The sequence below is a fragment of the Sorex fumeus genome, unplaced genomic scaffold (assembly GCF_029834395.1).
Source record: "Sorex fumeus unplaced genomic scaffold, SorFum_2.1 ptg000028l, whole genome shotgun sequence".
Classification (NCBI taxonomy): Eukaryota; Metazoa; Chordata; class Mammalia; order Eulipotyphla; family Soricidae; genus Sorex; species Sorex fumeus.
Window position 1 is genome coordinate 4901386 of NW_026606085.1, and position 22449 is coordinate 4923834.

Consider the following 22449-nt stretch of genomic DNA (forward strand, 5'->3'; position numbering starts at 1 on the left):
AGCCCTAGTGATTAAAGATTTCTTGGGGGACTGCTGACAGAAATTTTAGAATTTTAATAGCCTCTCTGAGTAACTTCAGCCGCTCTCCTCAGATTGGCCCCTCCAGTGAGTAGGAGTTTTGTCAGGGGAGTGAGACAGCTGCAGGAATTGATGCTCCTCTACCAGTTATCTTTTCCCATAGTGCTGTTGGGGGGTTGGTGGGCGCCTAGGAGAAGGTTTGGCCCACACCCAGCTGTGCTCAGGGATTACTCCTGGCCCTGTGGTCGGGGGTCACTCCTGGTGGTCCTGAGGGCACCACATGTGGTGTTGGGGATCCAAAACAGGTTGGCCACATGCAAGGCAAACGTCTTACCCCCGGTACTGTCTCTTTTCGGTCCCTGTTGTGTATTTGTTTGTAGAATAAGCAGAAGAGATTGAAGTTAGAACCTTCATAGGTTTGGGCTACAGAAGAGGAAATTATAATTCGTATATTGATGGAGTTTATCAGTGCCAGGGAATGGGGAAGAGGGGAACAAGACAACAGGAGCAGCTGGTTATTTCCTTAAGCTTTCTGACTTCTTGACTCTACAGCCTACAGTGAAATACGAGACTCAGCCTCGCTTTATCACTGCCACTGGAGGCACACTGCACATGTACCAGCTGGAAGGGCTGAACTGGCTACGCTTCTCATGGGCTCAGGGCACTGACACCATTCTGGCTGATGAGATGGGGCTGGGCAAGACCATACAAACCATCGTCTTCCTCTACTCACTCTATAAGGAGGTGCTGGATTCTAGGGCCCCTGAGGGGGACAGCCTGAGATGGGGAAGGTGGGAGTGGTGGAGGAAGGGATGAGGGGAGGCAGAGGATAGGATGTACAATTAGGAGCCCTAAACTAATGGTCCCCCTACACTCATTTCGCAGGGTCACACAAAGGGTCCTTTCCTGGTGAGTGCTCCACTCTCCACCATCATTAATTGGGAACGGGAGTTCCAGATGTGGGCACCCAAGTTCTATGTGGTAACATACACCGGTGACAAGGACAGTCGGGCCATCATTCGTGAAAATGAGTTTTCATTTGAGGACAATGCCATCAAAGGTGGCAAGAAAGCTTTTAAGATGAAGGTAAGTTTCTCTTCATTTTCTAAACCTTCAAGTCTTTGCCATGTAGGATTTCAGTTCCTTCATTCCCCACTCGAATTGTCTCTCTTTTCTCCACCTGTCCTTGCACATTTGCAGTTCAGTGCTGGATATTAGCAGGTTCTCCAATGAGAACACACGAATCACTTCATATTAGATTTGTGGTAGAAATTTGGGGGCCATGGTTAGTTTGGAATCAAAGTTAAAGGACTGGATAACTGGGTCTCTTTGGGGGGGTCACTGCAGGGCATTTGGGTGAAGAATAGGGGCTGGAGGCACAGTGTTTGGTGTTGGGTAGCAGCCAATGGGCAGTGGTTGTGTTGGCAGAGGGAGGCGCAGGTGAAGTTCCATGTTCTCCTGACATCGTATGAGCTGATCACCATCGATCAGGCTGCACTTGGCTCCATCCGCTGGGCCTGCCTCGTGGTGGATGAGGCCCATCGGCTCAAGAACAACCAGTCCAAGGTGAGTGGACCAGACTTCAGACCTCAGAAATTTAACACTGTGCACCCCTACTTGCCCTTGTCCTAAAAATGCTTGGGGACTTTCTATAATATGAGAGGCAGGGTGCTTGGGAACCTCTGGGGGAGCCATTCAAGTAGGGAGAGGGAGAGGGCTTAGGGTTCGAGGCCTCTGGTCTTGGAGGGAGTGACTGCTGGCTGCAGGGAAAGTCAATACCATGGATCGACTTAGCACTGATGGGCTTTTTCTCTTGCCTTTCCTTGCCCCATTTGTAGTTTTTTAGGGTTCTCAATGGCTACAAGATAGATCATAAATTGCTGCTGACAGGAACTCCATTACAGAATAATCTGGAGGAGCTCTTCCATCTACTGAACTTCCTCACCCCAGAGAGGTTTAAGTAAGTGACTCACTTAGGCTAGTCTGCATAGATGAAAGGTAAAGGGGCTGAAAAACAAGTGGGTGGGGAATTAATGTGAAGTGAAAAATAGAGCCTGAGGCCAGGAACCAAAATCCTGACGTCCTGTTTGTTTCCTTATCTCTTACCTACTAGCAACCTGGAGGGCTTCCTGGAGGAGTTTGCTGATATATCCAAAGAGGACCAGATTAAGAAACTGCATGATTTGCTGGGGCCACATATGCTGCGGAGGCTTAAGGCTGATGTCTTTAAGAATATGCCAGCCAAGACAGAGCTCATAGTTCGAGTGGAGCTGAGCCCCATGCAGAAGTAAGAAGCAAGGCAGACGAGGGTTCTGCCTCCTAGGCGAGGGCTTGGGGATTTGATGGAGTTGCAGCATCATAACTGCTTCCTTTACTGTGTCTCTTCTATGTCTCTCCCCTCATCTTCAGGAAATACTACAAATATATCCTGACTCGAAATTTTGAAGCCTTGAATTCACGAGGCGGCGGGAACCAAGTGTCACTGCTTAACATCATGATGGATCTTAAGAAGTGCTGCAACCACCCATACCTCTTTCCTGTGGCTGCTATGGTAGATATAGAGAACTGGGAACTGATTAAATGTCTAGCTGATTGAAAATTGGAGATGCTGAGCACAAGGATAGAACTGGGCTAGGAGAGCAGGGACTGGAGATGGGAAAGGAGCAGGAATTTCAGACAGGGAAGCTGGATTTGAGTTTCCAGTTTTCTAGGCATAGCACAGCGGTAGGGCGTTCGCCTTACAAGCGGCCAACATGGCCGACCCGAGTTCGATTCCTCCGCCCCTCTCGGAGAGCCCGGCAAGCTACCGAGAGTATTCCATATGCCAGACACAGTAACAACAAAGTCTCCAATGGAGACGTTACTGGGCCCGCTCGAGCAAATCGACGATCAACGGGAGGGCCTTTTTATTATTAAATATACATGAACACACTTAACTGACCCTCTCCTCCCTCTCTTCTCTTCAGGAGTCCCCAAAACTCCCCAGTGGGGCTTACGAGGGTGGAGCACTTATTAAGGCATCTGGGAAACTTATGCTGCTGCAGAAAATGTTGCGGAAGCTGAAGGAGCAAGGACACAGAGTGCTCATCTTCTCACAGGTGACCCAACCCTGTAGCTCTTTTTCATTATCAGCCTAATCCCTTACCATTCTGAACACAATGTCCTCCCATTGTTCATCGATTTGCTCAAGTGGGCCCAGTAACGTCTCCATTGTGAGACTTGTTGTTACTGTGTTTGGCATATCGAATACGTCACGGGTAGTGAGCCAGGCTTTGCCGTGCGGGCGAGATACTCTCAGTAGTTTGCCAGGCTCTCCAAGAGGGGTGGAGGAATTGAACCCGGCTCGCCCAGGCTGGCTGCACGCAAGGCAAACGCCCTACCACTGTGCTATCGGAGATTATACCCCTAAGAATTTCTGATATACTGGGGCCGGAGTGATGACATAGCAGATAGGAAGCTTGCCTTGCACAAAGCCAACCCAGGTTCGATTCCTGGCATCACATATGGTCTCCCAAACACCACCAGGAATAGTCGCTGAGTGCAGAACCAGTAATAGACCCTGAGCACTGCCAAGTGTGGCTCCAAAACAAACAAAAAAAGAATTTCTGATATACTTAATTCAACTTGGTCTCTTGCCCTTGTTCTTTTTTCCTTTCCTTTTTTTTTTTTTTTTTGCTTTTTGGGTCACACCTGGCATTGCACAGGGGATACTCCTGGCTCTCCACTCAGGAATTACTCCTGGCAATGCTCATGGGACCATATGGGATGTTGGGAATCGAACCCGGGTCGACCGTGTAAAAGGAAATGCCCTACCCGCTGTGCTATTGCACCCGCCCTTTTTTTTTTTTTTTTCTTTTTGGGTCACACCCAGAGATGCACAGGGGTTACTCCTGGCTCTGCACTCAGGAATTACCCCTGGCTGTGCTCAGGGGACCATATGGGATGCTGGGAATCGAACCTGGGTTCACCGCGTGTAAGGCAAACGCCCTACCCTCTGTACTATTGCTCCAGCCCCCCGTCCTTCTTTTTTAAAAAACCTCTGAAGCAGTGGTTGGGGACTTCTAGGGCTATACGAGGCTGTTGGAGGCTGTGTGGTGCCAGAGATCAGACTCAAGCTTGGGTCTAGCACATGGAAGGCTTCACCCTAACCCCTGTACTAAATCTCAAGACCTGACCCTGGTTCTTAATTAAGTCTGTTGGAAGTTGTGGTCCAACTTTTAAGCTGATTGGGGAGAAAGGTGAAGGCAAGTTCTCTGCCTTCTCAAGGAGGTCTCTGGGGCTGTACGATTTTCTTAGTCTTACTGAGGACTGGATGGAGCACAGAATATTTGAAAATGTCATGGATGATAATTATGAGTCTGCTTTCCAGAAAAAATGCACATATAATTAATTTGAGGTGTGATGGTGGTAGGTATTAAATTTTTCTATTCTTGGAGAACAAATAGTTTAGTAGTAGATTTATGTGTGCCTATGTGAAGTAAAATCACCTTATTGAGGAAGGGTACTAATTCTAAATGAAAATGTGATTCCTCCAGAGAGAGAAAGAGAGATCCCCATAAAATAAGGAAAAAGAAATTACACAGCCTATGCTGGGATAGGGAGTACTTATTAGTATAGTTTAAGGTCGTCCCAAGGTAATATTAAGATGTTTGAAGATTATCATTTAAATGATTAACAAGAAATAGTTAAAATTATTTTAGTTTCTGGACCTCCCAAGCAGTGCTCAGAGTTCCAGGATCCACTCGTAACAGTACTCTGACCACCAGACCATATAGTTTGGTGCTTGAACCTCTGGAGCTAGGGGCCATAGGCAGCCCTAGCAGTGCTTAGGGGCCTCTAGGGCTATACTCAGCAATGTTAGGTGTGGCCACATGGTACCAAGGGTTGAACTTTGGTTTCTGCACACACAGTGTGTGTACTTCTCACCACAAAGCATATCTGCCCTTATAATTTTTTTTTGAAGGAGGGAAAACGTTTGGACTGCGTTTGGCAGTTCTCAGGGGCTACTCCCCACTTGGTTGCTCACAAGGGTGCACGATACTGTGTGGTGTCTGGTGTCAAACCTGGGCTTCATACATGCAAAGCATGTACACTAACCCTTTGAGCTATCTCTCTAGACCTTAAAACCACTTTTTTTGCTTTTTTTGGGCAATACTCAGCAAGTGATCCTGGCTCAGTGCTCAAGGATCACTCCTGGCAGTGCTCAGGGAACCATATGTGGTACAAGGATCGACCTAAGTTCCTGCATACAAGTTGAGCACCTTACCTGCTATACTGTATGGTCCTAAAATTTTTGCCAGGGAGGGTTTTAGGCTGCACCCAGAAGTGCTCAGGACTTATTCCTAGCTCTTATCCCTTACTCAAGGATCAGTCCTGGCAGCGATTTATAAGGGGACCAAATGGGGTACCACAGATTGAACTTGGGCTGACTGCATGCAAGGCAAGCACCTTCTCACTGTGCTATCTCTCTTGCCCTTAAAGAATTTTTGTTTTGTGTTGGGGCCACAGCTGGCTGTGCTCAGGGCTTAATCCTGACCCTATGCTCAGGGATCACTCCTGGCTTGCTTGGGAGACCATATGCATGCCAGTGATTGAACCTGGAATGCAAGGCAAACACTCCACCCACTGTACTATTTTTCTAGTCCCTAAAACTTTTTAAAAAAAATATTTTGTATGAATTTTCGGGGGAATTTATAGGAGGATGTAACCTTCCCTCCCACTTTTTCTTGTTTGCTTTTTAGTCACATCCATAAGAGTGGGGCTACTCTTGACTCTGTACTCAGGAGCTCCTCTTGGAAGTACTAGAGGACAGTGTAATGTGAAGGATCAAACATGAGCATCCAGCATGCAAAGAATGAACACAAGTTCATTGAGCTATCTCCCTGACTCAGGAGAAATAACCATAAATTATGAGTATGCAGGCATATGGAGAAACTGTGGGCGATAGGAACATAAGATCAAGGGTACTAGAGTAAGGACTGAGTTAGACTAAAGGGATGTAATAGAAAGGATTCATTCTGTTGCCTCATTACTCTGAACTCCCTTTCCTTTTGCTCTAGATGACCAAAATGTTAGACTTGCTGGAAGACTTCTTAGACTACGAAGGCTACAAATATGAACGGATTGATGGTGGCATCACTGGTGCCCTGAGGCAAGAAGCCATTGATAGGTTCAATGGTGAGAAGGAACAAGACCTCAACACCTACTGGGTGGGGGAGGTCTGAGAAATTCTATGCCTGTCTTTCTGACATGGGAAGGGAACTGGTCTGGGAGGATCCTAGCCCCTTGGGCTTTTTAGTTGGGGACATGGTTGTTTATAGTCAGAGAACATCTAGGAGCAGGAAGAACAAAACTGCTTTATACAAGGAAAGCCTTACCCAGTTCTCACCTCTTAGCTCCTGGAGCCCAACAGTTCTGCTTCCTCCTATCCACCCGAGCCGGGGGCCTGGGCATCAACCTGGCTACTGCCGACACTGTCATCATCTTCGATTCTGACTGGAACCCCCATAATGATATCCAGGTGGGAACTTGTCTCTTGGAACCTCTTAGCTAACTATGTAGCAAGGAGATACCTGTTCATGAAAGAGGGTGTCAACTTTCCTGGACTCAGAAATAATCTGGGGGGTGGCAGGTAGAAATGCTCCCTTGACAAAATCCTTTCCTAGGCTTGTTGGGAGCATCTCCTCTGGCCATTGCCACTGTTTCCCACCTCTCCAGGCCTTCAGCCGTGCTCATCGGATTGGTCAGGCCAACAAGGTGATGATTTACCGGTTTGTGACTCGTGCATCAGTAGAAGAGCGAATCACCCAGGTGGCCAAGAGAAAGATGATGCTAACACATTTGGTGGTGCGGCCTGGGCTGGGCTCCAAGGCGGGCTCCATGTCCAAGCAGGAGCTGGATGACATTCTCAAATTTGGCACCGAGGAATTGTTTAAGGATGAAAATGAGGGTGAGGATCTTTTCTGCAGCTCCCCGAGAGCAGACTTTCTTTCTTGAGCACCCCTTTTCTAAAACACCCAAAGAAAAGCTGTGCTATTCTTTGAACAGTATATCTCAACCGGGGCCATACACAACCCGCTCTCCATGATATTTGAAGGGCCACAGGTGAAAATTGCATAAATGGGGAGGCACAGCACAAGGTTAGGAGGCCAGCAGGTCAGACATAAAAGGAAGCAAGAGTTGGAAGGGGGCCATGGTTGGAAAAAAGGTTGGGAAATACTACCTTAGAGAAAGGTTGGCGTCTTAGAGAAAGGTTGCCTCTTTTCTTCATTAGAATTGAAAATAACAGTGTTCTAACATGGACTCATAGGGAAATCACCTTCTCAAGCTCCAGTGAAAAGAAAACTTTTCTGCTGACTTTTCTAAAGTTCTGCCCAAGGTGCTGGTTAGAAATGAGTTCTGTCTTATGGCCTGTCTCTCCCAGGAGATAACAAGGAGGAGGATAGCAGTGTGATTCACTATGACAATGAGGCCATCGCTCGACTGTTGGACCGAAATCAGGATGCAACCGAGGACACTGACGTGCAGAATATGAATGAGTATCTCAGCTCTTTCAAGGTGGCACAGTATGTGGTGCGGGAAGAAGACAAGGTGAGAGGCTGGGGTCAGGCTGTCTGTCAGGTGTCATTTACTGAACACCACAATAGGAGTGGTCTCCTTCACTGGTTTCTTATCTGATCTCTTACCGTAGTGTCCAGCAAGAGCAGTACGGGAACTCAAAAACCATCTTAAGAGGCCGGAGCAATAGTACTATGGGTTGGGAGGGCATTTGCCTTGCATGTGGCTGATCTAGGTTCTGTCCTGGGCACTCCAAATGGTCCCCTGTCCCCTACTAGAGGTAATCCCTGAGAAAAATGCCAGGAATAATCCCTCATCACTACCGGGTATGAACACTCCCTCATATCTCCTTCCAAAAAAAAATCAATCTAATGGAAGAGATCAGACTCTGGAGAAAAATTTAGGCACAGAAAATGCAATAATCATGAAAGGGTAACTTCTGAATCAGAGCAGGAGGGATGGTGCAAAGGGCGTTAGAGGGGAGTTTTAGAAAAGAAGGAAATAAGGAGAAACATTTGCAGGACAAGGTAAGGAAATGTAATGTCCAAAAAAGTTACACAGTATTTGAGATGTAGAAGTAATGAGACTTCACGGATCTGAGAGCAGGACTAGGGATTTTGTTGGTAGAAGGACTGGGTGAAGAGAGTGAAAATGAAGCAGTGCTCATTTTGCTGCTTTTTCAGATTGAGGAAATTGAACGAGAGATCATCAAGCAGGAGGAGAATGTGGATCCTGACTACTGGGAGAAATTGCTCAGGCATCATTATGAACAACAGCAGGAAGACCTAGCTCGGAATCTCGGCAAAGGCAAGAGGGTTCGAAAGCAGGTTAACTATAATGATGCTGCTCAGGAAGACCAAGGTAAGGACCACCCCATATGGAGGAAGTGTGACAGGGAGAGTGTAGAAGAGAGGCTTGGAGGCTGGGAACCTGAGAGAGAAACAGAGGCTCAGAGAGCATGCCTTCTCTGCTGAGAGAAAGATGAGGAAAGGCCACTCTGAGCTCATTATAGCAACTAGTTTTTCAGGTAGTCTGAGCATGTTATTGATTGCAGAAGGATCCTGTACATAGCCAGGGACCCTAGCTTAGTATGCAGGTGTCAGGGGGTGACCAGAGGCAAGGTAATAAGTGGGCAAAAATTAGATTGTAGGCAATGGAGCGATAGCACAGCAGTTGGGCGTTTGCCTTGCGTGCAGCCAGCTGGGTTTGATTCCTCCGCCCCTCTCGGAGAGCCCAGCAAGCTACCGAGAGTATCTCACCCGCAGGGCAAAGCCTGGCAAAGCTACCCGTGATGTATTTGATATGCCAAACACAGTAACAACAAGTCTCACAATGGAGACGTTACTGGGCCCACTTGAGCAAATCGATGAACAATGGGAGGACAGTGACAGTGACAGTGATCCAGCATTCCAGGGAGGGTGAAGACAAGACTGAAGGTGCAGCCATCTCTGAGGGGACTCATTCTGGCAGGAAGAGCTCTGTCATGTCATGGGCTTCCCATCTATAGAGTCATCACTCACTGTGAGCCCTTTTCCTCATAGATAACCAATCAGAATACTCAGTGGGCTCCGAGGAAGAAGATGAAGACTTTGATGAACGTCCAGAAGGTGGCATTTGTTTTCCTTACCTTCCACCACAGTGCTTCTGGGCTGGTGGTTCAATTTGAAGGCCTGAGGGTGTGATGCTGCTCAGGCCCTGTGGTGCCAGGGGTTATCCAGGCGCCTTGTTGGCACTCAGGGCCCTCCAAGCCTGCACCCGGTGTTTCTTGGGAGTCTAGGCCATATGGTGCTGGGGATTGAACTGGGGTCAGCCACATTCAAGGCATGTATCTTAACCCCTATACATCATTCCAGCCATTTCAATGTCCTTTAAGGGTTTACTGGCTTTATACAACCAAATGGTTTACTATAGAAATGCTATAGATAGTAGACAAAGGTAAAAAAGAAGAAATGCCCACAGTCTCTCCACTGGTAAAGTTAGGTGTTTTTCTGTTTGTTTTTGAGATTTTGAGTTTTTTTGTTTGTTTGTTTTTTGTGCCACACTCAGGGACTACCCCGGGCTCTTTTCTTGGGGATTGCTTTTGGCAATGCTCAACAGACCATAGTGTTGCCAGGGATTGAACTTGGCCCACACACCAGCCCTTTTAAGATATCTCCTGCACCCCCACCATTAAAACTTGAAGTATTTAGCCATACAAGCTGACGTGTCTGGATGAAAGATCAAGAAAGCTTACATCATTTTATAGTCTCACCAGTAATATTGATGAATCATACCAGTCCTTCAGTATCAATTGATTCTTTTAGGTCTACTGAGTTAGTAACACTGATAGTGCATGGCAGAAAATTTGGGAGATCTCAGACACGAAACAGGCCTTCCCTGTGCCCTCTGTCTGGTGGGAAGGGGATGCTGGGAAAGATCAAAAGATATTTCAGTCTTTTTCAGTCTTCACTAACCAGGGTGACTTTCCCCAGGGCGCCGCCAGTCAAAGAGGCAGCTCCGGAATGAAAAGGATAAGCCCCTGCCTCCACTGCTGGCTCGAGTTGGGGGCAACATTGAGGTAAGAGCTGAGCCCAGATCCCCAAGTTCCCCACAGAGACAGTGAAGTGCAGATGGCTGAAAGTTGGGGCTGAGTCCCTGAGGATTGAAAGGAGCAAGACAAATCTCCTCGATATTCATTGTCCTTTCCTTCGCTGTCTTCATCGTAGGTATTGGGATTTAACACGCGTCAGCGGAAGGCGTTCCTCAATGCTGTAATGCGCTGGGGAATGCCCCCACAGGATGCCTTCACCACTCAGTGGCTGGTGCGGGACTTGAGGGGCAAGACCGAAAAGGAGTTCAAGTGAGTGTGGGTGAAACAAGGCCCAGTTGAGTGGAAGACTGAGACCTTGGGTATTACTTTCTTCCCCTTGGCCCCAGATGATGTAATCTTACTCAGCTGACCATCATGCTCTGAGCCAGTGTATGGCTCGATTTCCTGGGGGGTGGACTCAGCCTGCTCCACCTCCCCTCAGACGAGCCTAGAGCGGAGGCAGGGCTTCTTGCCTAGTAGGAGGGGTGGTCAAGAAATAAGCCTCACCTGGGCTATCCCTGCCATACATCTACTTTCCCAAGATCACCTGGCAGAGGAGCTGGTGGAAAGGATGAAAATCTGACTGATGGGGCCTGGGAACAAAATCGCAAAGCCGAGGAGATGGCGGAATATAAAGAGATAAATTGATCAGGGTGTTAATATTTGTAGGACTGATAATGTGAGATTTAGAGCAGGGAGGAGTACTAGAGGCACCCAGAGAGTTTTAGAACTCAAAGGTAAAGTACTGCTATTGTCCCAACCCCCACGAGTGCTCTGTGATCTTCCTAAAGCTCTTCTAACCCCTTTCCCATTCCATACTCCTTAGGGCCTATGTGTCTCTGTTCATGCGCCATCTCTGTGAGCCTGGGGCAGATGGCTCTGAAACCTTTGCAGATGGGGTTCCTCGTGAGGGACTAAGTCGTCAGCAAGTGTTGACCAGGATTGGAGTCATGTCCCTTGTCAAGAAGAAGGTATCAGTCTTTTCCTCACTCACCCCAATTGTTAGGTTGCCGGTGCTGTCCTTCCTAAATCTTGTATCCTGAGTTCTGAACTCAGATTGGTGTAGAATGAATCAGGAATTGGAGCTTCCTGTGTGCCCAGTGTCTGGAGCTGATTCTTGTCCCTACAACTCCCCTGCCCGCCTCAGGTACAGGAGTTTGAGCACATCAACGGGCGCTGGTCCATGCCTGAGTTGATGCCTGACCCCAGTGCAGACTCTAAGCGCTCCTCCAGAGCCTCCTCTCCTACCAAAACATCTCCCACTACACCAGAGGCTTCTGCTGCAAATAGTCCTTGTACCTCTAAACCTGGTAATCGGGTCAGGATGGTGGGAGAGACAGATGGGACCAGATTCTAGCAGTTACAGAGAATTAGAATCAGGCTGGGAAAGCTTATGCCTTCTTCACTCTGCCTTTTTCCTTAGCAACTCCAGCTCCAAGTGAGAAAGGAGATGGCATAAGGACACCTCTTGAGAAGGACGAAGTGGAAAACCAGGAGGAGAATCCAGAGAAAAATAGCAAAACTGGGGAAAAGATGGAGACAGAGGTAAGTGGCAGCTGCTAGCTTCCCTGAAAGAAGCAAAAGGGTATTGGAGGCCTGGGAGCCTCCAGTTTATCCTGACTGTTGTCTTCTTCCAGGCTGATGCCCCCAGCCCAACCCCATCACTTGGGGAGCGGCTGGAACCAAGAAAGACACCTCAAGAAGATGAGGTTCCAGGGCTACCTGGAGAGATAGAGCCTGAACTTGGGTACCAGGGGGATAGAGAAAAGTCAGGTGGGTCCATGGCCTCGGGTGATGAGAGCTTAGTCTTTGGGGCTCCCTCTTCTGGGGTGAGGGGATGAGGATTACATCTTCCTGTCCTATCCTTTACCCCCTCCAGCACCACAGTGTTGATGTCAAGAGCAAGGGGGAAGGAGAAGCTCTTGGATGGATAGGAACATAGGGAGAGACTGGAGGGGGAAACGGGATTTGGGCAAGAGCGGTAATGGGTGGAAGGACTGGACATCTAACTACCAGGAGGAATTATGGGCAGCAGAGTCTGGGGGACCAAATTCCTGGATCCTGGGTAGTTATTCCAAGAGCCAGTACAGTATAGGGAGTAGTAACGGGATCTGGCAGAGGACTGCCAAGGACTGCCTCTATGAGCACTGCCCTGTCTGTCCTAGCAGAAGATATCAAAGGGGACAGGGAGCTTCGACCTGGGCCTCCTCGTGACGAGCCACGGTCCAATGGGAGACGGGAAGAGAAGTCAGAAAAGCCTCGGTTCATGTTCAATATTGCAGATGGTGGTTTCACAGGTGAGGCGCCTCATTACCATTTTTCTTCGCTGGCATTTTCTCGTTCTCATGGGTTTGTTATTTTGCCTGAGGCTTTCTATTGCCTTTAATTCCTATTGAAGCTTCTAATGAATAGGGAATGCTGTTCCTAGTCTTGTTCTCAGATGAACTTAAGTATTCTCCTGATTCCAAATTTAATTTTGACTTTATTCTTAACTCTAACTTATGCCTTATTTGTAACTAATTTTACTTTTAACCCCCAATCTGATGTTTACTTAAATTCATTTTATAAAGCCCTTAGTCCTCTACCACTATTGAATTCCCTAATCTAAACTTCTTTGTTGGACTGAATGTGGTCAGCAAACTCCTGATTTCTCATTCACCTACTGTTCTCTCTTCAGAGCTTCATACTTTGTGGCAGAATGAAGAACGGGCAGCTATTTCCTCGGGGAAACTTAATGAAATCTGGCATCGACGACATGATTATTGGCTTTTGGCTGGGATTGTCCTGTATCCTTTGATTCAAATGCAAGGTGGGAGGGGGCGGGGGCAGTGCTCGGTATGGGAGGGAAAGAATTTGGAGAGAAGGGAACTATAGAGACCAGTCCAAAACCAGGGAAGGGATTGAGTGCCATATTTGGTGCTTGCTTTTTAGTGGGAGTTGTCCTCCACCGGTTTGAGTGCCACCACGGACACACCCAGCTGTGCTAGGGATGCTGTGTGGTGCCGGGTACTGAACCCATTGACCCTCTACCTGACAGACATGTGCTCCAGCTCTTTCAGCTATCACCCTGGCCCCTATGCCACACTTTGGAGTGATCAGGTCAAAAGACAAAAGAGTTCATAGCTCCAGCCTGTCCCTGTATGTTCCTTGATGGTCTCCTTGTATATCTACAGCCATGGCTATGCACGGTGGCAGGACATCCAGAATGATGCTCAATTTGCCATTATCAATGAACCATTTAAAACTGAAGCCAATAAAGGGAACTTTCTGGAGATGAAAAATAAGTTTCTGGCCCGGAGATTCAAGGTGAGGATGAGGGCGGAAAGAATATTATTGGAGAGGAGGTTAGATCAGAAGTTAAACCAAATCTTACTGGAATCTAGAAGATTAATGCCTCCACAGTTGAGGAGAGGGCTGAGGCCAGGATGGGAGCTTAGCCTTGCGGTTGGCATTGTGGTCTAGTTTGGGGTTTGATGCTGGGCTTGTAGCAGTTTTTGTATGAAGCCGGGATTGTTGTAAATTAGCAGTGAGGACAGTATGGTACTCCACTACTGCATGTGGTCCCCCACCCCGCCCCCCCATCCACTCGACTACTGCTGACAGCTCCTTCTGCATTCGCTTCTCCATGCCTCAGCTCCTGGAGCAGGCGCTGGTGATTGAGGAGCAGCTGCGGCGGGCGGCCTACCTGAACCTATCACAGGAGCCGGCACACCCCGCCATGGCCCTCCATGCCCGCTTCGCCGAGGCCGAGTGCCTGGCCGAGAGCCACCAGCACCTCTCCAAGGAGTCGCTGGCGGGGAACAAGCCGGCCAACGCTGTCCTGCACAAGGGTAAGGGCCGCGGCGGCCCCGCGCGGGGGAGGGCCCACAACGCTGCGTAAGTCTTCACCCCGCACCCCTTAAAATCTTCCCACCCCTGTGACCCCTTTACCCTCTGAACCAACCCCCCCTCCAACCTCTAACCCCACCCTAGCATCTGGCATCACTTGGTTTTTAGCCTTTAGAACTTGTGCAGCCAGTCCTTATCTATGCCTAAAAGTCTTCACATTGACATTGAGGGACCTGCCCCCCCAGATTTTGGGGACTGCCATGTACCCTTCATTGGGTAGAATGTTACACTGAACATTTTGTGCCATATTGCTAATAGCACTCTTTCTGGGGCCTGACCTATTTGTAGCCTACAAAAGTCTTTCCCCCCAACCCTGCAGATCACATTCCCTTACATTTTCATTCACCTCATGAGGCAGTAACTACCTCCATCCCATGCTCTGAACATCTCCCATGAAATTTCCCTTGGACCTTCAACCCTTGCTCCCACACCCTCCTACCCTAATAATATTAGATTAAATTCCGAAGTTCTCTAACCAGTTAATCCTACCTGATGCCTGATGTAGTCTAGTCCCCTTGGTTCCTATTGTAATTCCTTATATTTGTAATGCCAACCTTTAACCCCCATCCTTAGACATTAAAATCTTAGTTCTTTAGATCTTTGACACCACTTCCCACTTCCCATACCTCCTGACTGTTTCCTCCCCGTTATCCCCAACCCCCAAACCTCAGTCTTCCAGTATGGGATGTTCTGACAACTCCCTGCCCCCATGTTTTCCAATGTCTTCCCCATTTCCCTTTTCTCCACGTTCCTTTTCCTTTATCTCTGTCTGTCCTCTGGTAATCTGGACTCTCTGCCTCTTTACCTCATACTTACCCCTTTTCCTAAATTGCTCTCTTTTTCTGTCTACTTCTGTCATTTTCTTGGTCTCTGGTTCTTTGGCACTGTTCTCTTTCCTTCTCTGACTATATCTATCTGACTCTTCATCTCTTTTCCTGGCTCCATCTTTCCCTTTCCGTCTTTCTCTTGCCCTTCTTTCTCCGTGGCCCGGGCCCCAGTTCTGAACCAGCTGGAGGAGTTGCTGAGCGACATGAAGGCAGACGTGACCCGCCTGCCAGCCACGCTGTCCCGAATACCCCCCATCGCAGCCCGCCTTCAGATGTCCGAGCGCAGCATTCTCAGCCGGCTGGCCAGCAAGGGCACGGAGCCTCACCCCACACCGGTAACCCTCTTTCCCCCTAACTTGTTTTCCCTATTGGAACTCCTGTACACATACAAACACGTCCATCAGCATCCTATACAATATGGAAAACAACTTGCTCGAACACACCACGCTTGAGTCTCCCTTGCCTGTATGTTACCTCCCTCGGTAGTTCTCAAGTTCAGCCCATAGTAGCTCCTGAACAGCTTCTTTAACGCTCGGAGGCTACAGATTCTCTGACTGCCACTTACTTTTCTATTCCAGGCCTTCCCCCCGGGTCCCTACGCCACACCTCCGGGGTACGGGGCAGTCTTCAGTGCCGCATCCGTAGGGGCCCTGGCCGCCGCAGGCGCCAATTACAGCCAGATGCCTGCAGGGTCCTTCATAACAGGTCAGCTGGTGGCTTCCTGCTCCTTGCTCTCCCATTCCTTCTTTTCCGAGTTTCATCCATGCTCAGCTGCCCTTTTACTGCTTTACTGCTTTAGCCCATCACATTTCCTTGGAAGTAGCCAGTGTTTTGTGAGGAGAAATTGCCTGGGCTTTGCTCTTCCCTTCCCTTTTTCTGGTTTTCTCTATTTTTTTTAAGTATTTGGGCCACACCTGGAAGTGCATGGTGGCTACTCCAGCTAAGTGCTTAGATCGTTTCTGGTGGTGCTCAGGGGATCTTGTGGTGCCGGGTTCGTTGAACCTGGGACTTCCACATGCAAAGCACGAGAGCCCTTTGAGCTAGTTCCTTGGTCCTCCAATCCCTTTAACTTCATTTCCATTCCCATCATTAGAAACCTCATCCAAGACTTCATTGACTCTGTCACGTGATATCGCTTACCGAAGCCTCCTTTTTATTTTACTTCAGGGATATCAGAAGGGGGGTGGCATATAGTGAGAGTTGGAATATGTTTTCATCGTGCGACATGGGGGTAATCTCAGGGAGAGGATCACAGTGAGAGAACTCTCACTATCTTCTCTCTCATACTCCGGAAACTTGGAAGCAGCATGAAATGACCTATAGTAAGTGTATTTTATAGCCAGAAAGCCATCGTTGGGACTGAAGTAGGGATTGATCCTTCCTTACTCCCTTCCTAAACAGCCGCCACCAACGGCCCTCCAGTGCTGGTGAAGAAGGAGAAGGAAATGGTGGGGGCATTGGTGTCAGACGGGCTGGATCGGAAGGAGCCCCGAACCGGGGAGGTGATCTGTATAGACGACTGACTGGATCCCATGCCTGCCCTTCAGCCAGGCCGCGTCCCCGAGGCCGACCCCCAGCTCAGGCTCTGATGCCTGCTGCCAATCCTCCACCTTCCCCACCCCTTGGGCCACCACTGGGCTAGTAGCCCCTTTACCCCTCTACAACTCTTCTCTTCAAGAAGGGCCTGTTCTCTTTGTTCACTCCCCTGTACCTTTCCCACCATGCTTTGAAGACAGTGTTGGTGAGAAGAGGTCTGAATAGGGAAGTGGTATTAGCAGGGCCTTCCAAGTCCCTTTGTCCCCTGCCGCCAAACATACACAGCTTCCTAATAAATGGTTGTGGGGAGGAATGAGGTGAAGCCTCCCCAGTCTTTATTCCTGCAATGTAAGCTTCATCTCCTGCAGAAGTGGGGTATTAGCCTTGCTTGGCCTTCAGAAACTTTGGTGGGGAAAAGAACTCTGAAGAGAGAAGGGGGACTTTAGAGAGGGACGAAGTGAGTCCTGGGAGGGGGAGGAAGGGAAGAGGAGGGGTGGCTGCATGTTTCTCCCCCTACCTCTCCCCAGATAAGAGAGTGGAGCAGCTACAAGGGAGGGAGTCAATTGCTGTTCTGCCTGAGAATAAAGGCGCCATTCACTGGCTGTTACCTCCTGCGTACTGGCATCTTGTGTTGGGAATTTCCCCCTCCCTGGGGAACAAGGATGACCCCCCCACCCCCCAAGGATATTGAGTGATATTCCCTCAAGCCAAAGAGGAGCCCTCCCAATCTGTCCTAGGGACCAAAATAACCTAGAAAGAGTGGGAGGCAGCAGCAGGCCAATTGTGGACTCCCTTAGTTCTGGAGCTCGGGTTCTTGGAAGACTTCTACCTTCCATCCTGAAGGCCAGGATAAGGACTGAATATGAGTGGTTCAGGCGGGGGGTGGGGGCGGGGGGCAGGGGGCCTACTGGTGGGGGGAGGGGGGAGACTACCTTGTCTTGGGACCAGAGCAAAACAGTGGAGGGCAGACTGGAGAGAGACGGGCACACTGTCCTCTCCAGGAGGGGCCAGGAGAGTGGCAGTTTGCATGGCGAACCCCCCACTTCCTCTTCACTGCCCCTTCACTTTCTTGCTGCCCCCTTCCCCGTCTCTTTACACCCGTTCCTGGTCTGTCCCAATCCCCTCTTCTGTATCAGGTTTATTGGTTGTACATATAAATTATACTTTCCTTTCCGTGTGCTGTTGTATTTTTTTTTGAGTATGGGAGTTCTTTATTTGGGGGGAAAGATAAGAAAGGGTGTTGCTTTCTGTCATTTCATAGTATCCCATCTTTTTCTCTTTTAAAAATCTTGTGAGTTTTCCTTATTCTTATTTCTTGGGTCAGCTACTAAATCTCCAAGTCTCCTCCCAACCCCTGTGTGTAAAGCTCAGTGTAGAGAAGGGTGGTGAGCAGCAGGATCCCTAGCTGGGCCCAAGGTTGAAATCAGAGAGACGGCATGGCTTACCCAAAGAAGGGAAGTGGGAGAGACGACGATGAGATTCGGAACGGCTTTCCATTTATCCTTTGGTCCTCCTTTCAACCTACAAATTGCTCAGTCCCCCTCAGAGTCAGTAGAGGTCACTATAGCCCCGTGGGTTCAGTTCCAAGAGCGTACAACACAGGCTTTTTTTTACCCCCCTCATGGGGCTGAGGTCTTATCTGCACAGGCTGTCAGAGATCTGAAGGGTCAGACACTTGAGATATATAGCTCACAAGCAGAGCTCTATGGATGAGACACCGGAACTTAATTCGAGACATATTAAGAAAAGATTAAAAAATTTATTGAATAAATACTGTACAGTAACACTGGCTCTGTAAATAGCAGCCATTCATTAGTCATTGTTCTCATACAGCTTACACTTTAATGAAGGATATGTACAACACAATAATAAAAAGCAATGAAAACTCATATACCCTGGTGAGGAAAGGGGCTACCCTGGGTAGAATGCTGAGGAAGGACCCTCAAACGAAGGAACAATCAAGTCAAAGAGAAAACTGTCAAAATACTGATTATACAGTCTGAAGTTGTACTTAAAAGTTCACACTTTTGACTCAGGAAAATGCAATATAACAAACAAGAAAATACAAAGAATTTAGATTTCTTCATAACAGAGTGTTACTTTAGAACCTCTGATAAGGTTCATCATTTATTCCAGTGTTTCTCAAAGGGGGGCCCCCAGCTGAAAATTCCACAAACGAGTGGCCACAGCCATGATTAGGGAGCCCACAGTTAGGATGGGGGATCCATAGGAAGGAAACAAGATTAAAAGTGGGTCACAGTTAGAAAAGATTGAGAAACACTGATTTATACCAACTGGCTTTCTTTGGAAGGGTGAGGGGAGGTCACACGTGGTGGTGCTCAAGACCTACTCCTATCTCTGTGCTCTGGGATTATCTCCATGCCTTGGCAGGGCTAGGGGGACGTATGTGATACCAGGGATCAAACCTTAGTTGGCTGTGTGCTAGGCAAACATCTTCTGTACTGCAAATGGCATTTTGGCAGATGAGGTACCCTCGGCTGTGCTTAGGACCTGGGAAAAGCCCTGAGACTCCAGCATGTCAAGTATGTGCTTCAGTCCTTTGAGTCATCACCCTGGCCCCGTACCAATTGTGTTTTACATATCCCACCAAGACATGGTAAAGTCCTAGAGTCTAGGACCTGAAACAATGCTTAATTTTTTTCTTTTGGATTTTTGGGCCATATATTCAGTGATGCTCAGGGGTGACTTAATTCCTGTACTGTCACTCAGCTTCTTTTTATTTTTTTGCTTTTTGGGTCACACCCAGCAATGCACAGGGGTTACTCCTGGCTCATGCACTCAGGAATTACTCCCGGCCGGTGCTCAGAGGACCATATTGGATGCTGGGAATCGAACCCCAGTCGGCCCCGTGCAAGGCAAATGCCCTACCCGCTGTGCTATCTATCTCTCCAGCCCCAAATTCTAGTTGTTTATTTTGTGCTTTTTGGGTCACACTTGGCAATGCACAATGCGCCTAGCTCATGAACTCAGAAATTACTCCTGGAAGTGCTCAGGGGACCATATGGGGTGCTGGGAATTGAACCCGGGTCAGCTGCATGCAAGGCTGCATGCAAGGCAAATCTAGCCCCTTCATTTTTTTTTTCTATGTGGACACACCATCTGGGATTCTTGTTAAAATACAAATTCTGATTGACAGACTCTGAAGTCCATTTCTGAAATTCTGCACTCCAATAAGTTCCCAGTGATACTGCTGCTATTGGTCCCTGATTATACTAATGTAAGATATTTAGAGGATTAAACAATGGAAACCATGGCATAAAATACTTGATTTCTGATCATGAAACACAAGTTTAAAATTGTGTTATTTTTTCAATAGTATGTTCCCGTAATGTAAAGATAACCAAGATATCAAAAGTTTAGAACCTTTGGGGACTAGAGAGATGGTACAGGGGTTAAGGCACTTGCCTTGCACATGGTTGACCCTGGTTTGATACTCAACACCTCATACAGTCTGAGCACCACCGGGTATGGTCCAAACACCAAAAGATAAATAAAAATTGAAAAGTTTACTGTGACTTGTTGTTACTGTTTTTAGCATATCGAATACATCACAGGTAGCTTGCCAGGCTTTGCCCTGCGGGCGAGATACTCAGTAGCTTGTGGGGCTCTGAGAGGGGCGGGGGAATTAAATCCCCGTCTGCCACATACAAGGCAAATGCCCTACCCGCTGTGCTTTTGCTCCAGGGGGCTGGAGTAATAGTACAGCAGGTAGGGTTGTTGCCTTGCATGTGGTCGACTGGGTTTAACCCCTGGTACCACATATGGTCCCTTGAGCCAAGCAGGAGTGATCCCTGAGCAGAGAGGAGTAAGCCCTGAGCACCACTGAGTGTGGCCCGACCATCTGCTCCCAAATATTACAAAACAGAAAAATAAATATTTTAAGGCTTGCAATTGTTTGGTCCCTTTACCTTTTATTCTTGATGATGCCTCATAAATGCCCTCATAGGACAAAGAAGCTTTGCAATAGTTTTAGAAACACAGTACTGGGTTAGGGGGAAAGGTAAGCCTTACCAGTACTGAGCGGACAATAGAACTCTTTTCAGCCAGCTCGGCACATGCTGGAAAATGAGATTAACACATGAAAACTAGCCTTTCCATCTATTTAAAAAAAAAAAAAGGCATGGACACAGAATTGCTATTGCTCCCACACAGAGCTGCCCTGGACAAAAGCCAAAGTCACAGCTACGGAAAGTCTGCCATCTTCCCCCGGGAACATAGTGTGTTTCAACCATTCTAGGCCACTCCGGGATGGTGGAGTGTAAGACGCGAATACAAAAATCTGGCAGTCAGAAGATGGGGGAAATCGGCTAGGAGCCTCCCTAGCTTAACATCAACCACCTTCCTGCGTGTTCTCCTGCCCTTGGCTCAACTCCCTCATCATGTCAATGCAGGCTGCGAGGGGTAGTTCTGGCATCTGGCTGCCAGGTCCAGGATTGCAGCTCCCACCTTCCTCGGGCCTTCGGCTTCCCGGGCCCTCCGTTACAGCGTGCAGCTCGTCATGTGGGCCAAGTCCTTGATCTCCGGACAGTACAGCACTAGGGAAAGAAAGATTGGGAAAGGGGATGAAAGCGTCGCGCCCTGCCTTCCTGGGCGCCGCCCCCGCCCCCGCCGTGCCCGTGGGTGCCCCCCTCACCGTGGCAGGGCAGCTGCCGGCGCCAGCGCCTCGAGGAGGCCTGCAGGGCGCCCCAGACCCGCCGCAGCGCGCGCCAGCCCGCGCCCCTGGGCGCCGCCGCCGTCGCGTCGCTGCCGTCTGGGGCCTCGCCGCTCCCCGCCTCGGCGGCATCGCTGGCGGCCGGCGCCCGTTTCTCCAGCCGCGACCAGACCTCGGAGTCGATCGCGACGTCCGCGACCCCGCCGCGCGGGAGCGGAGTGGGCGCGCGGCAGAAGGGGCACGTGACGACGCGGCGCAGGCGCACCACGCGCGCGGCCGGCCCGGCGCCGTCGCCGCGCGCCGCCAGCTCGCGCAGACAAGCGGTGCAGAGCGTGTGGCCGCAGCGGGCGCGCGCCGTGCCGGGCAGGCGGCGGGGCGCGCGGCCCTCGAGGTTGAAGGGCAGGTAGCAGATGTTGCAGTCCAGCTCGTCCCGCTCGGGGAGAGATGGCACCCTCATCAGAATCTGCATGGTCCGATTGCGGCGGCAGGGGCGTCGCTCGGAGAAGAGCTGCTATCCCTCCTCGTGGCGCGGGTCGGCTTTTGGGGCTCGCGCCGCGCCTTCTTGGCCCTTTTAACAGGGAGCCCCCGCCCCTTGGGACGTCTGACGGTGGTCAGAACGTGACCGAGCCGCTCCCTTTTTTGGCATGCATGGAGGCGGTGGAGGCGGGAGGCCTGGAATGTTAGCGATGGGAGGTTGCCCAAGTGATACTAGGATCTGGGCCGTGGGAGGCAAACCACCCCGTGGTTCCTCCTTGCCTTCCTTCGTCCCTCAACTCTAGGTAACACGCCTTTCTTCTACTGTGTGCAAATCCCCAGGTCTCTTTCTGCTCCCCAGCCCTCAGCCTCTGGAGTAGGTGTTCCCACGCTCCCATTGCTTCAGCCCGTCATTTCACAACCCCAGTGAAGACCAAGCTTTCGTGGGAGGTCTTGACATTGGGGCTAATGATGCCTAGCAGTGACTCATTCTTTCCTCAGTTCTCCTTACTATAATACATATTTGTTCTCTCCAACTGCACAACTCCTGCTGACATCTCAGCCTAAGGAGAGACCTAGATCCCAAGAACCATGGCTTTAGGTATGTTGGGAATCCTTTGCTTCGGGAATGGCCAGGCCTGGACACCCACACATCATGATGATTTCAGCAAAGCTCCCAGCATGAATTCTGACTCAGGGGTCTGACTTCCCCCACGGGTAAACAGGATCTAATACTCAGCCCACATTCCGTCATTAGACCACACCTAGCCCCAGCTGCCTTCTGCCTCTTCTCGTGGACCTGCAGGCCAGGTTCTGTTGTGGAGGTTCATAGCACAGATTAAAGCCAATTGGCTTGAGTTCAAATCCACCACCACTACATACTAATTGGAACATTTTGAGCAGCTTCT

The 22449-nt window shown here is 49.3% G+C and overlaps 2 protein-coding genes and 1 non-coding gene across 3 annotated transcripts in view; 2 read left to right on the forward strand and 1 right to left on the reverse strand.

Moving 5' to 3' along the window:
• CHD3 (chromodomain helicase DNA binding protein 3) overlaps positions 1-17568 on the forward strand; it is a 30827-nt gene extending 13259 nt beyond the window's left edge. Inside the window, exons 14-39 of the mRNA XM_056114909.1 lie at positions 571-762; positions 904-1104; positions 1447-1584; positions 1857-1978; positions 2132-2305; positions 2428-2569; positions 2985-3116; positions 6078-6195; positions 6414-6538; positions 6736-6967; positions 7442-7608; positions 8259-8436; positions 9117-9182; positions 10047-10132; positions 10281-10414; positions 10971-11115; positions 11292-11454; positions 11568-11689; positions 11782-11917; positions 12313-12441; positions 12822-12930; positions 13318-13450; positions 13779-13974; positions 15031-15194; positions 15438-15564; positions 16261-17568. Of these exons, the coding sequence (XP_055970884.1) occupies positions 571-762; positions 904-1104; positions 1447-1584; positions 1857-1978; positions 2132-2305; positions 2428-2569; positions 2985-3116; positions 6078-6195; positions 6414-6538; positions 6736-6967; positions 7442-7608; positions 8259-8436; positions 9117-9182; positions 10047-10132; positions 10281-10414; positions 10971-11115; positions 11292-11454; positions 11568-11689; positions 11782-11917; positions 12313-12441; positions 12822-12930; positions 13318-13450; positions 13779-13974; positions 15031-15194; positions 15438-15564; positions 16261-16382 (3753 nt within the window). The 3' untranslated portion in view covers positions 16383-17568. The remainder of the gene's footprint in view (positions 1-570; positions 763-903; positions 1105-1446; positions 1585-1856; positions 1979-2131; positions 2306-2427; positions 2570-2984; positions 3117-6077; positions 6196-6413; positions 6539-6735; positions 6968-7441; positions 7609-8258; positions 8437-9116; positions 9183-10046; positions 10133-10280; positions 10415-10970; positions 11116-11291; positions 11455-11567; positions 11690-11781; positions 11918-12312; positions 12442-12821; positions 12931-13317; positions 13451-13778; positions 13975-15030; positions 15195-15437; positions 15565-16260) is intronic.
• On the forward strand, positions 10538-10675 carry LOC130024522 (small Cajal body-specific RNA 21). The gene has a single exon (XR_008792599.1). It is a non-coding gene; the product is annotated as a small Cajal body-specific RNA 21 (non-coding RNA).
• A 3246-nt stretch (positions 17569-20814) lies between the features above and the next one.
• Positions 20815-21536, reverse strand: RNF227 (ring finger protein 227). The gene is made up of 2 exons (XM_056114902.1): positions 21050-21536; positions 20815-20951 (listed from the first exon to the last, which is right to left on the reverse strand). The coding sequence occupies exons 1-2, from the start codon at positions 21534-21536 to the stop codon at positions 20896-20898; spliced, it is 543 nt and encodes a 180-aa protein (XP_055970877.1). The 3' UTR covers positions 20815-20895.
• Positions 21537-22449: the final 913 nt, after the last annotated feature.

Coding starts and splice junctions, on each gene's coding strand:
- RNF227 (XM_056114902.1), bottom strand. CDS start 21,536: ATGCAGATTCTGATGAGGGTGCCATCTCTCCCCGAGCGGGACGAGCTG. Junction 20,952..21,049: donor CCGGCAGCTGCCCTGCCACG/GTGAGGGGGGCA, acceptor TTCTTTCCCTAG/TGCTGTACTGTCCGGAGATC.